Raw genomic sequence first — 18,049 nt, forward strand, 5'->3', positions numbered from 1 at the left:
AATTACCATAAATATCTCAATGCATACCTTTACATTCAATGACAAATTAAATTCTAAAGAATTAAGACCACATTTTTAATATTAACAAATACCCAACACAAAGCCAATATAGCACTGTCTTTTTATTTTTCACTTGGAAAAATTGTATTCTGAATATGCATTGCATTCTTCTCCTTTCAGAACTTCAATTTCACCAATAAGAAGGAAAACAAGGCATAAGCAAAATGCATATGTCCTCTTGGCTAGATGGACAGAAATACCACCAGATTGGGTCTACCTCACAGCAGTCCCAAGAAACAAGACATCTGAGTCGGACAGCTCCCTGTTCAAATGCTCTCACACAACATGCACTTGCGGTAGCAGAAGTCCCACCGCCCCCTTATAGTCAGGTTGCCCCTAGCATTGGAGCTCGCTGTCAGGCATCAAATCATCAGACCTCATCAACTCTGCAGGCACCAAGTTGGCAGAATGGTAATCACCTTCACATGTTTTCTGCACAGGAAAATGAAGCCATACAAGCGCATGTTAATGCTCAAACAAGAAACTTTCAAATTGCCACTGAGCCAACTCTTCATCAGATGACTTCTCAGAACATGTCCATCCACAGTTCACCTAACATGATGCAACAGACTGTCAATTACCCCCTACCAAATGTAACAAACATAGCCGAAGTCCCACACCCCCGTTATCGTCAGTTCGCCCCTAGTACTGGAGCTCACGGTCATGGGCAGGCAACAAATCATCAGACCTCAACTCCTCAGCAAGCACCAAATGGGAAGAATGGTCATCACCATCACATGTATCCTGCACAGGAAAATGAAGACATACAAATGCATGTCAATCCTCAAACAAGAAATATTCTAATTGCCAATGAGCCAGCTCTTAATCAGATGAGTTCTCAAGATCTGTCCACCCACAGTTCAACTAACATGATGCAACAGACTGTCAATTACCCCCTACAAAATGTAGCAGACCAACAGCCCCATAATGGTCATTTTGCCCCTGGTATTGGAACTCACTGTTATGGGCAGACTTCAAATCATCAGACCTCAACTCTGCAGCAGACACCAGGCGGCAAGAAGGGTAATGACCACATGAATTCTGCATGGGAAAATCAAGCCATTCAAATGCACGTTAATACACAAACAAACTTCCAAATTGCCAGTGAGCCAGCTTCTCATCAGACCAATTCTCACAACTTGTCAGACCAGAGCTCAACTAACACGATGCAACAGACAGTCAGATCCCTACAAACCATGGCTACAAATCTAAAGGGTGCATTAATGAAACAGTCCATTGCCAGACCATATGCCAATTTATCCCAGCAGACAAAAGTGTGTCAAGAAGGATACTGGCAGCAACAGCCATCTCCTTCTTCAGTCAAGTGTACTACACAACAGCCAAGTATGTTAAGTGGTTCATCAGTGTCGGCCAATGCACACTATGCTCATACCCACTTTCACAATGGTGATGGCTATAGAGCAGATAGCACTCAACCGACCTCTTGGACTAACATACTAAGACAGATGTCTTCCTCGAAGTCTCTCAGAACCAACAACCATGATGATGTGCCATATTTTGTTCAGCCGGGCATGGATCCACAATTTCCAAGTGGTGCAACTTCTAGTTACACTCAGTTGAACTCACAAGGCTCACACTTTTTAAATGTAAAGGAGAGCGAACATGCCATTTATATGACTGCAGGCACTGGTCAGCATGTTGTCACCTCTTCCTTGTTACACCAAGATGGACAGGTTTTGGGAAAGCCCCCTCATGTTTTGAGCCAACCCAATGTGGGGTCCCCACCGTCATACCAGTCTCACTGGGTCAATGATACAGGAAGGGTGTTCACAACTCAAAATGGATTTAATTTCCATAGACATGAAGAAGATGGAAGAGCCAAGAAGCAGTGGCCTTGGAAATCTAATTCTTCATCACAGTATAAGCAAAGATCTAAAAAGAGAAATTCCTCACAAATAAATGATTCCAGGGCCTCTAAAAAAACCAATGCTGAACAACCGCAAACTCCAGCTTCATCTATCAGTCGAAACAATGGTGGCAGCTACACATTGCCTGGGCATACAGGCCAGAGAGGTGTTGCTATTGTACAACCATTGTCACAGGAAATGAGAAAAGTTGCGACCAAGAAAAGCTGTCCTGAGAAGAGTGATCATCTGTGTAAACCCACATCAACAGAGGATTGTGTTTCTAACACTGACAAATTCGACAAACTTTGGCCTGGAAACATTGGTGTAAGACATCTCTCGAGAGACAATCTCTCCTGTGAATCAACACCTGAGAATACACTGAATGTAAATTCGGAGCTTAACAGTGGAGGAATTTTCACAACCAGTTCAACGACCCAAACAAGGTCACATACACAGGCCATGGAAGCCCGGCTATCAAATGGAAAGCAATGTGAGGCCACCCTGACTTGTGACTCTGAGAATAGCCCAGGAGACCATGCTAATATATCAGTCATTCCATGGACATATGGCAAATTAACTTCTTTAATTGAAGGTATGAGCAAACTTCAAATGCTGTCTAAAGATTTTCAGAAGACAAATACCGTTAGCACAGTATTAAGCATCTTTTGGGAAAATGGCCATACAAAGTTGTGCAATCTTGTCAATACTGGCTATTACAAAGATCTATTGTCTGAGGTCAAAGCTTTTTGCAACGAGTATCACACACAAGACAGTGTCATACTCAAACAAATGTTGCATGAACCCCAGGACTTCACCCAAGAAAAGTACACTGCTCTTGAACATGATTGTGTTCATCTTGAGGTGCCTTACATGTCGTCATGGTTGAATACAAATGAGCAGCTAGATGATATTGATAAAGATTTTGGCTTTCCTTGCTCTTTGAAGTACTGCGAAAACAAGCTAAAACTGACCAGCACAGACTTTGATGTTCCTGCCAACACACTGATAGAAATGCCAAAGGAATCAGAGTCTCACATCGACTGTGACCCTGTTATGGATGATCTCATTGAGGAAGTGGCTTCAGGTGTCCCAAACACAGTTTCACAACCCCATCTTCTTGCCGACAAAGCCCCAACAGATTCCAAAGACCCATTCTATTCCTTTGAAGTGCGGGTTTTGCCTCCAGATGTGGCTAGGATTGTCTTTGAGCAGTTGAACAGTAACATTGAAGAAGCCGAAAGGACTGACAATCAGCCAGACATGTTTGGAACAGTCTCTACAGAGAATGTGTTGTCAGAAACGATGGAGGTCAACTCAACCGAGTCGAAGAAAGGGAGAGTGTTCCCGATGGAAAAGTTTTGTTGTGTCGATCAGTGGATAGAGATGCTTTCCGAGTCAAAGGAATTCTCCCTCAAATGTCAATGTAAGAATAAGATGGAAACTAACAGTCTCACAGTGTCGGACTTGAAAGACATAAAAGAGACAGTTCAAACAGTGGAGCCCACTGAGGAAGAAAAATCCCTTGCAAATTGTGACCATGTAAAAGAGAATCTTACAGGAAACTCCACCAAAATAGGTGAAATCGTTGACCTCGGAGAAGATTCTGAGCTCATCTTCGAACAAGAAATTGTGAATATCCTTACAAACAGCGATGTTGAAATCTCCACCTTGGCCCAGGAGTTGGAAAAGTATAGTAGTAAACCAGAACTGAACCATGCATGTCTAGAAGAGAGACTGTTCTATGTTGAACAGAAACAAACAAATGACCCCTCAAATGATAAGCCTGATAAGCGTTTTAGTCCCAAGTCTACTTCAGCTGGCCAAGAGAATATAGATCAATGCCTGGCATCACCTTCCTTTGAGAAAAATAATTGCCAAAGCCCTTGCCGTAAAAAGAAACTCCATGCTAGAAGCCTTGGTAGTAAACACCAAAGTGCTGGAGCAAGAAAAAAGGGACGGCTAAATCGTAAGAACATTTTGCCGTTCTTAGTGAAGACTGAGACAAGTAAGGTGCCCATTACTTCACCTTTAGAGTCTGCCCCTGAGGCTACATCACAGACTATACATAAAGAAAAGGTTAAGGTTGCAAATCTAAAACCAATAAAACTGGCCTTATTTGGCTCCTTGTCACACAGCAAGGGTCTTTTAAATACCTGTGGTAGGCGCTATGTAACACCTGCAAACATTTCATGTGAAGCAATAAAGCCTCCAGCAATCGTTTCTGTTCATCCCAGCTGCAACCAGAAAATTCCTACAGAAACTGTCTCCCGGCCGAAGTCTCAAATCAAAATAAAGCTTTACCGTGAAGGGGAAAAAAGTTTTCGGTTTTCCAAAACATCGACTCAGAATTATCCATTATCTGATGGTTTTCCCATGAAGGCTGAAGATGTGGGCACCGCCAACACAGAGAAGCCCCCAGTTTTCTCCAAAAGAAGACTTTCCAAAGGAGATGGAAGATCCAAATTACCCTCTCGTTTTAGTAAGAGGAAGGCTAAAATTCGAAATGGTCTCAAAATTCATATGGAAAAATTTAATAGGGTAAGCAAGGGTGTTGCCACAAAAGAACAAGAAAATCCTTTGAAAAGTGCATATGGACCCCTGAAACCGTCTGCGATGCTTCTTCAGGAGAATGATGTTTTGACATTTACCGTGCTTCCCAATACCTTCAACTTCAAAGATGGACCCAATGGCACAAATAAAACTGGGAATTATTTATTGGGTAAGTTACACTTAACTATATTTATTTTTTTGTTTCAAGATAAATGTAAGTGAAATGAAATTTTCATGAAGTAGAGAATTCTGAGTTCAGGTTACATTATTTATTATTTTGCTTCTCAAACTGCTTATTGTTTCCGCAAAAAGATGTTTTGAAAAAAAAAAACAGGCATGATACGTTTTAACATGTCTGTCTAAAAAACAGGTCTCCTCTCATGGTAATTTTTTTGTGTTCCAAGTATTTCTGGATTTATCAGTTACAAAAAAGTTTGAATGCTTGAAACTTAAGAAAATGCTTTGATTGGCATGTGCAATCTATTATCATGAAAATGTCCCCTAAACATTTACCAATATTTATTTAGACATGTCTGACTGTGCTGATGAAAATGACCGAAGTCCAAAGAAGACCAACACAAAGCCAAAAGGTAGGCAAAGTATAATTTTCTATTACTCAATCAATATAGTATTATTCATCCATCCATCCACACCTGTCACCCTTAGATTATGATACTTGTTATCACAAGTATCAAGTTTCTATGAAACCTTTTTTCTTTAACTTTATTTTAAGGGCACAAACCCTTTAAGACTTAATAATAATTAGAGGTGGGACAAAATATCAATACTGGAATATATCACGATACTTCCTCTTACTCTCAAAACATGGTGGTGCGTCTGTCCTCTTTTGATAGACAAGCGAGATGCGTGCTGTGTTTGAAGCGCAATGATTGGTTTACAGTTCATTGCACTATGTTGCTGCTACTTGCGACACGCCACTATGCATCGGTTGTAACTGGCCTGAAGCCAAAAGTCTTTTCAAACGATTTCACTGTCGCAGACAAATTTCCAATGTTGGAATAAAATCGTGAGTTTTACCTCAGATGGTGCATGCCTCCGTCACATCGATCATTGGGTGTAAGGTGGTTATAAAACTCAATCCGAGCTGGTGTTTTTTTCCCGTCTTTTTCTCCTCTTGACGTTCCGATCAAATCAAAAATGTCCCGTTTGAACTGCTACGTCAAAAACATCTTGTGGTTCAACTTTCATCCAAATCGATCCACATATGCAGCAGAAACGAGTGAAAAACCGACCAAATTTGACACCAAGTATACTGGTGGTTGTGCGTCACCGACACAACGTTCGGAAACAAATGGGACGAGATGAGATTTGCAGAAAACATTTTATGACGTTGTCATAACGGAAACAAATGGGACGAGATGAGATTTGCAGAAAACATTTTATGACGTTGTCATACTATGTACCACAAATGTGCAGGTTCTGGTTCAGAATGTATATTGGCACCCTATCCAGTGTTCGGGGTAGATTCCGTCACTCTGTAGTGGTTAGACATGACAAACTAGATGTGCGTGTTTATGTACCTTCTTACCTGGTAGATGTCTGTCGATCTGTTTGTTTGATATTTTATCTCTTTGGCCCCCATTACTTTGCCAGATTCTTGAAAAAAATGCGAAAAAATAATTTAGTCCACGAAAATTTGTGACCATGTTGAGTCCACTGGACTGCAAGTAAGTGATGCACAAGTCTTCTAGTGTATGGTAGGCATAATTCTGAAACAATTTTCATGATATTGGTTACTTATTGGAATTGACAATTTTGTACATTGTTTCATCTTTCATCGAATTCTGTGAAACTGACACAATGCAGTGAATAAATGCATAATTCCTGCTTTTTGCCTTTTTAGGGGTATTATTTTCTTCCGTTACACAGATATTGTGATGTATCGCAGATGAATTGTCTTGCCATGTAATGAGAATCGCTCTATCGTGATGCCATTGTGGGCAACATATTGTGATAGTATCGTGAGTTATTCTGCGATTCCCACCCCTAATAATAATACAATAATTTTTAATATGCATACATTTTGTTAAAAGATTAAGTGTTTATACTGAGCTGGATTATCAAGATTTTCAGAAGTACAGTATTTGTTTTGACTTCTATTGTCATTGCCATGTAAATTTGATTATATCCCCTTTTCTGATCATTCTGCTTGAACGACCTTCTAGGTGCATGGGCTGCAAATGGGGAAAAGGGATATTGTCCTCTGGTTGGTTTTGGGGACAATTCTCTTGCCCCGAAGACCAATTCCACCTTCCAAGAGTTTCAGAGGATCTTTATGGACAAGAGACCGTCCATCCATGGATGAATTTCATGACTTTGTAGAAGTTGCATTAGAGAGAACAAGTTATGATCTCAGGTTAGACTGAATTTTTTTTGTTTCCATTTCCCATGGAAATGGGGAGCTGCTTTATCTGATTTTCACATTTCCTATCTGTTTATTTATGTTCAGATGTGGTAATATGAGTGTACTTAAAGTAACTGTTTACGTTTGTTTAAAATGAACTTACAATAACTTGACTGTCTTTCAGCTGCAGCTCACATTTATTATTCCTTTATCTTCAGTATTAACTTGTCAGAAGTTTACTCTTGGAATTCTCAGCTGTTATTTTGTCTATTTTGACTGCTGCCCTTGAACCCTCAAAGTAATTACATCTTTTTGTTATCTTTTTTGTACACTAAATGTGGTTGAAAGTACTCTCTGCAATGTTTACATTATGCATATACATTTTTTGCAACTTTTTATACTTTTCAATGAATATTTTTCTACTTTTTTCTACTGTTTTTCTTTTAAAATAAACATTTCACAATGAAAAATTATGATTGCGTTCTTCTGTCTGTCGATGTCGGCTATCTAAAGTGCTGTTTGCCCCTAGTGCCAGTAGATCATGTTTTCTACCATAATATGTTTAAAAAATATGTTTTGTGCATGGCAAGAGAAACCAGTAGGAAAAAATGGGATTTTGATCAGTTTCCTATTCAGGTTTTCTTGTTTGCGTGTCTCAGTAATGTCAGAAGTCTTACAGCATTGCTTCTGGGCCAGGGATATAGGCTGCATTATATTGTTAGGGGAAGGAGTCAAATGTGAAAATACTGGTGTCAAGGAAAGGGCAGGAAAACCCTATGGGGATGGTAGCTCAGGAGGTAGAGCTGGTGGTCTAGTAATCCAAAGATTGCTGGTTTGATCCCAGGCTCCTTCTGCTAGCATGCTGTAGTGTCCTTGAGCAAGACACTTAACCCCTAATTGCTCCTGATGGCTGCGTCCGTCGGTCTTTGAACAATTGTAAGTCGCTTTGGATAAAAGCGTCTGCTAAATGTAAATGTAAATGTAAAAAACCAATTACTCTGCAAAACAAGCCTGGAAGAAGACAGCATTAGTTCAGTGTCCCTAAAGGATTCCCTGAAAACACAGATGCATCCCAAAGACCACTGGACCATTTCTAAGTTATTTTGCATCTGCATCATCTTTGTGTTTATGAAGTCTGAATTAAAGTGAACAAATTACATTGTTGCAGAAATTAAAGGGTTGCTTTAATCTATTGTTTGTCAGTCGGTGGTTTTAAATAAAGAGTAAAGTCAGACGCTGGTTTTTACTTGTACAAGGGTCAGCTCAGAATCAGAATCAGAAATATGTTAATCCCAGGGGGAAATTACTTTTGTTGCAGCTCCAAATCGTACATTTTCATACATCATAATTAAGAAACATATTTATATATAAATATATATAAACATATCTATATGTTATAAACATATCTATATAGAGTGCAAAATGTACAGTTAAAAATGTGCAAAAAGAATGTGCAGAAGTGGAAGTCCTGTGTTTTGAGGTCAGATTACAGATAGGGGGTGTCTGACTGAGGGAGGCGTTGTAGAGATTGATGACCACAGGCAGGAATGATTTACTGTGGCGCACTGTGGTGCATCTGGGTAAGAGGAGTCTTCTGCTGAAGGTGCTCCTCTGCTGGGCCAGTGTGTCGTAGAGAGGGTGTGAGACATTGTCCAAGATGGACTGAAGCCTGGACAGCATCCTCCTCTCTACCACAGTCGTCAGGGTGTCCAGCTCCTCTCCTACTACATCACCGGCCCTCCTGATTAGTTTGTTTTGTCTGTTGTCTGCGACCCTCAGCCCACTGCCCCAGCATGTGACAGCGAAGAAGATCGTACTGGCCACAACAGACTCATAAAACATCCCAAGCATCGTCCGACAGATGTTAAAGGACCTCAGCCTCCGTAGGAAATAGTCGGCTTTGGCCCTTTTTGTAGACTGCATCGGTGTTTCTGGTCCAGTCCAACTTGTTATTGAAGTACACCCCCAGGTACTTGTACTCCTCCACAGTGTCCACAGGGATCCCCTGGATGGAAACAGGTGTCACTGGTGTTTTTGCCCTCCTCAGATCCACTATGAGCTCCTTTGTCTTAGTCACATTGAGCTGCAGATGGTTCAGCTCACTCCAGCTGACAAAGTTGCCCACAACAGTCCTGTATTCACTCTCATCACCCTTTTTAATACAACCAACTATTGCTGAGTCATTGGAAAACTTATGAAGGTGGCAGGACTCAGTGCAATAGTTGAAGTCTGAGGTGAAGAGGGTGAAGAGGAAGGGAGAGAGGACAGTCCCCTGTGGGGCCCCTGTGTTGCTGACTTCCCTGTCAGACACACAGTTCTGTAGGCGTACATACTGTGGTCTGCCCGTCAGGTAATCAACAATCCAGGACACGATAGGGGCCTCCACCTGCATTGCAGCCATCTTCTCACCCAGTAGAGCCGGACGGATGGTGTTGAAAGCACTGGAGAAATCAAAGACTCTGACGGCAAGCACTGACTCACAGTGCTTGCCGGCTTGTCCAGATGAGTGTAGACTCTGTTCAGCAGGTAGATGATGCTGTCCTCAACTCCCAGGCGGGGCTGGTAGGCGAACTGCAGTGGATCAGTGAAAGGCCTGACCATAGGCCTTAGCTGCTCCAGGACAAGCCTCTCGAAGGTCTTCATGATGTGGCACGTCAGAGCCACCGGTCTGTAGTCCTGAGGGCCACTGGGATGCGGCGTCTTCGGCACAGGAATAAGGCAGGACGTCGTCCACAGCACAGGGACCATCTGGAGGTGCAGGCTCAGGCTGAAGACTTGGTTGAGTACTCCACACAGCTGGGGGGCACAGGCTTTAAGCACCCTGGGAAAAACACCGTCGGGGCCTGCAGCTTTGCCGGAGTGGAGTCTCGTCAGCTGTCTTCTCACCAGGTCAGGTGTGAAGGACACTGTAGAGGCGACCGTTTGGGGAGGGGGGGGTTGTCCTCAGGGTGTGAAGGACATGATGAGAGCAGGGGGGAGGGGTCGAGTAGGTGGGTGCAAATTGAGGCGGTGAGGAGCAGACAAGGGGTCTGTAAGGAGGAGGAGTAGGGGGAGATAGAGTGGCAGTACTTATTGAGCAGCGAGCAGCAGAGACTTGTGGGCGATGGGCTGCAGTATCAAACCTATTGAAAAATGGGTTCAGTTCATTGGCCCGGTCCGCACGGCCCTCCAACCCCATGCCACCAGTCTTCTGGAACCCAGTGATGGTTCTCATGCCACTCAACACATCCCTCATGTTGTTTTGCTGGAGTTTTTTCTCCAGCTTTCTCCTATAACTGGCTTTTGCCTCCTTGATTGTAAGTTTGAGTACCCCCTGCACTCTCCTCACCTCATCACGGTTGCCATCTCTGAACGCCCTCTTCTTTTCATTCAGGATGGCCTTAATGTCCTTAGTGATCCATGCTTTATTGTTGGCGTAACAGGTGACAGTCCTAGCTGGTACATTGCAGTCCACACAGAAGATGATATAGTCCGTGATGTGCTCTGTGAGCCAATCCATGTCCTCCCCGTGGGGCTCACAGAGTGCAGGCCAGTCAGTCACTTCAAAGCAGTCCTGCAGTGCCTCATAAGCCTCCTCCGACCACCTTCTCACAGTCCTTGTGGTCGTAGGCTTCCTCTTCACCAGAGGCACATAGCAGGGTTTGAGGTGAACCAGGTTGTGATCTGACCTGCCCAGAAGGGGGAGAGAAGAGATGTATGCATCCTTAATGTTAGCATACATCAGGTCCAGGGTCCTCTCCTCTCTGGTAGGACAGTTCACGTACTGTTTGAACGTCGGCAGAACTCTGTTCATGGTGACATGGTTTAAGTCTCCCGACATGATGGTGAGGACACTGGGGTGTTGAGTTTGAAGTTTAGAGATGGTGGTGTGTATGATGCTGCAGGCAGATGTTGGGTTTAAAGAGGGAGGGATGTGCAGGACAACGATGATGACATGCAGGATCTCTCTAGGCACATAGTATGGACGGAGTCCAACGGCCAGCAGTTCAGCATCCGGGCTACAGAGCTGTTCTTTAATGGTGATGTGACCAGGATTAGACCATCTGCTGTTAACTAGAACGGCAAGCCCCCCGCCTTTCCGCTTACCGCTCTCGTTTCAATCCCGGTCCGCCCGGACGGTGTGGAAGCCATCGTCAGAGCCGTTCTGGTCCGTATTGTCGCTGTGCAGCCATGTCTCAGTGAAACACATCAGACTGCACTCCCGGTACTCTGCGTGGCTCCGCGTTAGCTCGTCCATTTTGTTGCTAAGAGACCGTACATTTCCCATAACAACAGAGGGGAGACACGGCTTAAATTACATTACATTACATTACATTTCACTGCATATATGTATGAAAGTATGTATATGTATGTGACAAATAAAATTTTTTGAAATCTTCTCCATAACCCCTTCGCGTCTCGACCCTCCACTCATCCCCCGACGTTGCTTCTCTCCTCTGCATCCTCAGATGTGCTCTCGAGCAGCTCTCTAAGCCCTAACAGTTTATTTTTTCAGGGAATATACAGTATATGGTCAGTTCGACCTCACAGATGCGTAGGGGCTCAAGATAAGGCAAACTTTATTGCAGGAATCCAAGGATGAACACAACTGAAGAGATATGTGAAAGAATTAACCTTGTGTGCTGAAATAAAGGCATGTGACAGGCTATATGAAGTTGTGTTCATTATGTGTGTGCATAAATGTATGTGATTATAGATTTAGATATTTTGTTACATTCCACCCTTTTAATCATTTAAACATAAACTATGTAAAATGTAAATACTTAATCATGAAATGTAAAACCTAAATAGAATGCTGAAAATGAAACACAGGGAACAAAATATATTCATAAAGCACATCACAACAGAAAACGAACCAACAACCAACCTCAAAACTAAAAAAAGACAAAAAGGAACCTCAAACCAAACTAACAATAGGTAATGTAAATGTATATTAAGAATAAAGCAACAACAAAATGAAAAACAACAAAACCACAACATCCGATGAAGACCAGAATGAAACAAACAACGAGCCTTCTAACACTGGCTTTGGATAGTAGGACTCCCCTTTTGCTGAACATTTTGTCCACAGGTTGGCAGGGATGTTAAGTGGGCAAGACAGTTCTGGTGGTTCAGTTGGTTCCATTGGGGTCAGTTGAGTTCAGTTGTGGTTATATGTGGGTTTTAGTTAATAATCAGCGCTATTATCTTATGCCAAATGTGTGTAACTTGGAGTGGGTGGAACTCAGTGTTTTAATATCTTGCTGTGGCTATGTTGCTGTCTGCATGTGAACCATTAAATAGCGCTTGGATCAGGTTACTGGAGGAGCTGTATGTACTGAGGTCAACCCTCTCAGTCATTAAGACCCATCATTAGGTGGAGTGCCGGCAGGACACGTATGACGTCAGATCAGAAGAATGCAGGCCTCGATCAGTGCGCGCAAGATGGCTCCGAAGCAACAAGTAAACATGTAAGATAAAGAAATTAATGAAAGACACAAACTTATGAAATACTAGTAATTATGACAAAATAAAGATGCAAATATGGTACGTAAAACAACAATGTGTCAAGTCAAACCTTATTTATAAAGAGCATTTCATACCAGGGCAACACAATGCACTTTACAAAAAAATACAATCAAAGAACATACACTCACAAGCCACTTTATTAGGTACACCTGTTCAATTGCTTGTTAACACAAATAGCTAATCAGCCAATCACATTGCAGCAAGTCATTGCATTTAGGCATGTAGACATAGTATGACTGCTGAAGTTTAAACCGGGCATCAGAATGGGGAAGTGACTTTGAACGTGGCATGGTTGTTGGTGCCAGGCAGGCTGGTCTGAGTATTTCAGAAACTGCTGACCTACTGGGATTTTTACGCACAACCATCTCTAGGGTTTACAGAGAATGGTCCGAAAAAGAGAAAATATCCAGTGAGCAAGGGTTGTGTGGATGAAAATGCCTTGTTGATGTCAGAGGAGAATGGGCAGACTGGTTCGAAACGATAGAAAGGCAACAGTAGCTCAAATAGCCACGCGTTACAACCAAGCATTGCAGAATACCATCTCTGAACGCACAACACGTTGAACCTTGAAGCAGATGGGCTACAGCAGCAGAAGACCACACCGGGTGCCACTCCTGTCAGCTAGGAACAGGAAACTGAGGCTACAATTCGCACAAGCTCACCAAAAATGGACAATAGAAGATTGGAAAAACGTTGCCTGGTCTGATGAGTCTCGATTTCAGCTGCGACATTCAGATGGTAGGTTCAGAATTTGGCGTAAACAACATGAAAGCATGGTGGTGGTGAAATGGTGTGGGGGATATTTTCTTGGCACACTTTGGGCCCCTTAGTACCAATTGAGCATCGTTTAAATGCCACAGCATACCTGCGTATTGTTGCTGACCATGTCCATCCCTTTATGACCACAGTGTACCCATCTTCTGATGGCTACTTCCAGCAGGATAATGCACCATGTCACAAAGCTCAAATCATCTCAAACTGGTTTCTTGAACATGACAATAAGTTCACTGTACTCCAATGGCCTCAATCCAATAGAGCACCTTTGGGATGTGGTGGAATGGGAGATTGGCATCATGGATGTGCAGCCGACCATTCTGTAGCAACTGCGTGATGCTGTCATGTCAATGGACCAAAATCAGAGCAATGTTTCCTTGTTGAATCTATGCCACGAAGAATTAAGGCCGTTCTGAAGGCAAAAGTGGTCCAACCCGGTATTAGCAAGGTTTACCTAATAAAGTGGCCGGTGAGTATATGAAATGTCTGTGCAATCATAAGAACAGTCAGTGCAGAATAAGCAGATCTCACAGCATACAGAGCACACACACAAATCTCCCAACATAGAGAACACACACATACACACAGAAGTCAGTCATAGACTATAGTGAACAGCAAGGTTATTAACCTGATTTTAAAAGGGTTCAGACTGGGGGCCTCTCTCAGGTCTTCCGTCATGGTGTTCCATTTACTTGGGCATAGATACAGAAAGCAACCTCCCCTGCTTTAGAGTTGTGTTGGAGAAATTCTCCTGCATGGTCGGTGAGTTTAATTTGCCCGCTACAGGAAAACAAAACTGAGAGTATTCAAGATATTTATTCTACAGAATAAAGAGAAAGATACGTTCATACTTCAAAGCAGTGTTCTGATTAGTCTACCCCTGTTACCGACGAAGAGGGCTTTATACCAAAGAGAGGTTGTGTGCCATTGGTCAGGTGTCATTTACAACACTGTGTCCCTTAATCATATCCCTGGGTGTTACCCAAACAGTGATTTAACAGTCAAACTCTGGTCACAGATACAATCCTACTATGCCATAAAACAAACACACAATGGTCTTTTAAGCCACCCTGGGATTATCCTTATCTCCACACAAGGTAAAGTGAGGATGGAATGTGGTCTTGTTTTTCCAATACTACAATTGACATTTTATAGAACCAACAGTCTCTTCATATAAAATCTGAGAGACTCATTAAAACCCAGAGACAATGAGTTTTAAAACTACAGTACGTAACATACAAAAGGCTATTTTCCTGTATAAAACAGTAAAACATCATTCAAATAGTTGATCAAGTACATTTTTCTCTCATTCCCTCATTTTGTTCCTTCTGGAACAACACCTCAAGGAAAATGCAATAATGCTAAAATTTCATATAATTGAGGCAAAGGGATAAGAAAATTTCATATAAATTGAATACAATACAATTATACTGCAGAGAATTATACTTCAGAGAATTCTATCTTGTTGAAATCAACTGGGAAAACACAAAATTTAACGATATAAACTCATAACCAAATATCCCAGACAGAATTCAAGAATACCTCCACCTCAAATTGGCCAAATCTTGTTTCTCACATTTGACTAGAGAAAAGTAAAAGACCATTAAGGGTTTTCTACTCTATACTATGACAACGTACGTGGAAATAAACCCTGGGTCGTACACAGGGAAAATCCTGTGTGAAGCCATTCTTTAATTCTAACTAGAAAACAAAAAAAAAAATCATGACATTGAAATAAATGAAATAAATGAAATGAAATAAACATGGAGAGATTCCACAAATACATAATGCTATGCAGATTAAGCAATGGTCACTCAATAATTACAACAACAAAATTAATTGTGTGAACATAATACTAACACATCCTATAAGTAAAGGTAAATATAATTAGACAAAGATCTTCACATTTCAACATCTCAATGTCTCAACATCTCCATCATCATCAAAAGGTGGTATTAAAACATCTAGTGGTATGGAGACAAACTGTCCCGCCATCATATTAGTAATCATCTTAGAATGATAGGTATTATACACACTAGACAGCATAAAACACATTATCACTACAGGTATCGATATTTTTATAAGCATAGAAATCCATGGTCCCATTGCATTTCTTAAGCAAAGAAATAGTTATCTCTATCAAGAGGATTATATATTATTTTAGTCATATTGGTATAGGTTGGAAAATTTGTAGCCCATGCTAAACATCTAGATTCTTCCCATAACGTTGATATAGGCGAGAAAAGGAATGGCGCTTGCATTGATTGAGGCATTTTAGTACATACATAACATAAATGATCCTTACCATACTCTTCTTTAAGAAGGTTCAAATGAATGATTCAAAAACCTCCACCACATATTTTATTGAAATTAATGTCTAGTGGAGTCAACATTTAACCATGGGTGGACTACATTATGATGAGTAGGATGATCACACAGACGTGACCAATCCTTTTCTCTTTGTGAAGACAGAGGTTAAGAGCACATACTCCGTTGGGATCGTGGTCTCAGTTAACGTCCGATGATTCTCCGTTGGGATCGTGATCTCAGTTCACGTCCGGTGATTCTCCGTCGTTGTTGTATCTGGTCTGGAAGGTTGCAGAATTTTTTACCCAAGTTGGTCATTGTACCATCTTAACTGCTGCTGCGGTGGTGAGGAGGATCTAGAATGGTCCCAGGAATCTGGTGGAGTTCAAGATTTTCCTCCGGAAGTCGCGGATCATCACCAGTCACCTGGCCGTGTAGAGGTCATCCAAATGGGACGGGTAGGGCTTCTTTGACCTGGGCACATGGACTTAAACACTTGGGTGAGAGACACACATTATGACAACATTGTTTGGTGTAGGTCAACGAATGCAAAATGGGGTACGTGGAATAATTCTATGATTTCCCAAACAGTTATGTTGATAGCTGACTACAGACTCAGTACAAAAATAAATGTATGCACGCACCGTAGTGTTACAACAGTAATATTATTACTACGTCTAATATGTAGGAGATAATGTCCATAGAATCCCATCTACACAATCCATTAATAAATTAAAATCTAAAAATGATAAATAATAATAATCTGAAAAACTGGAAAATCTGATCACTACTGGTTTACGTGATGTAATTCATATGTGGCTTTTGTCGACAGAAGACAGACCTAACTGCGTTGGTCTCCCGGTCAGCACTTCATGGTGGGACAGTCCTGTTACATCATGTGATCGTCCTCGCATTCCAGTCATCACTAATGGCAGGAATGAAACTCAGTGGAGCTTTCCTTTATTGGGATTAAAAACATGTCAATTATCAACAAATAATATTTTAACCGTGACAAAGCATCAACTTGATGAGTCCATCATCATGACAAATAATCTCTTGAACTTGAGGTTTCTGCATTGTTCTAAGTGCAATCATTTTATTTACTTAATTCTCTAACAATCCCTCCCTTTTGACAAATGGTATTTACCATATGTCAAACAAGCAAAACAATTAAAAAACTTGCAGGAGAGATACGACTCAATACATACAGTTCCAAGTGGCTCTGCCACTACAATAATTCAGTGCAGGATGCCTTTGAGTAGAGGAAAAACAAGTTTAGTGACGAATCCTGTGTCCTCATCTATGGAGGACACAACCATCATTATGAGACAAGAGATTATGAGACGAGCAATATTAGGTACAGTGGCTTTTTTGGCTGTATTGGCTCCTACATTTCCTACAGAGATGGAATCAAGTACATTAATGTAAACAACGCAAATAGGATTATCAAAATGGGGGGGGTTATGACATCAAAACATTAAACAGATGTTCGGTATGTCTCATCAATCAGCTACACCACACCGTATCACACTTGCCTGTACATATTCATGCAACCAAAATAAAACAAAAAGCAGCTTACAACGGATAGACACAAACACAACTTGTTGTACAAAGATAGACAAACACTGTTTTAAACAAAAAAATAGGTGACAGACAGACAAACCAAAACCCGCCTTTTTGTTGTACTCATGAGTTAAATCATCGTAGTTTAACTTTGTGGCAAAGCCACAACTGCTATCACTGTCAATCAATCATGTGAATCTCCATGAGAGTGAGGTGTCTGGAAGGGTTGAGGTGAATAGGTTACTGAGCTCCCAAAGCTGAGATATAGTGCGGTCATAATATTAACTATGTTAGTATTAGATTTATTGCCTCGATGTCATACGAAGAACGAAAACAACAATGGGTCTATTGAGAGGTCCTATGGGAGAGGAATTTTGTTGATTCTTCCAGCTCGACCAGAGGAGGAAAGGTTTACATTTAGGACAGGATATAGGCTGAGCGGGCACCTATGGGTTGGAACCAGATGTGGTATGTTATCTTTGTACAGCTTTAAAAGCGAGTGCAGAGCGTCACTTGGGAGAGATTCCATCTGGCTCGGGTCTCTCCCAGGACATCCATGGCAAGTCTGGTTTGATGCTGATTTGTGTAATAAAATCATTATTTTATTCGAGTCAGTGTCAGCGGTCACTCCTTCATTCTTCAACACATCACACCCATCAAGAAACTAAACTACAAAGTGGCGTCACGAATCAGGATCTGTTGGGCCTCATCTGCCGATGCTGCCTGCTCCAGCGAACTGCCGCTCTCAGGGTGAGTGACCTCTCACAAAATTGAGCTGTTATGTGGGCTAGGAGCAGTATGTTTTTGGCAGGGAGACTACACTGAGATTATGCGGGGATGGAGATGATGTGTTGATGTGTGAAGTGAGTTTCCATCTAAATTGGGGTTAATTAAGATGTAAAAGACGTAAATAAGGGGAATAAGAGAATAATAAGTGAAGAAAAAGAGAATTAAGTTGAAATAGAGAATAGAGACGAGAGAAATAAAAGTTAAAGGTTAAAAGTTGAAATAGAGAATAGAGACGAGAGAAATAAAAGTTAAGAGTTGAAATAGA

At 41.5% G+C, this 18,049-nt stretch overlaps 1 protein-coding gene across 1 annotated transcript; it reads left to right on the top strand.

Annotated features, from left to right (window-relative positions):
* The first annotated feature begins 329 nt into the window (after positions 1-329).
* Positions 330-7,298, top strand: amn1 (antagonist of mitotic exit network 1 homolog). The gene is made up of 4 exons (XM_080002638.1): positions 330-4,466; positions 4,554-4,647; positions 5,006-5,068; positions 6,665-7,298. Exons 1-4 carry the CDS (start codon positions 486-488, stop codon positions 6,802-6,804), a joined length of 4,278 nt encoding a protein of 1,425 aa, XP_079858764.1. The 5' UTR covers positions 330-485; the 3' UTR covers positions 6,805-7,298.
* The last annotated feature ends 10,751 nt before the right edge of the window (positions 7,299-18,049 follow it).

The sequence above is a fragment of the Zeus faber genome (genome assembly GCF_960531495.2).
Source record: "Zeus faber genome assembly, chromosome: 6".
NCBI lineage: Eukaryota > Metazoa > Chordata > Actinopteri > Zeiformes > Zeidae > Zeus > Zeus faber.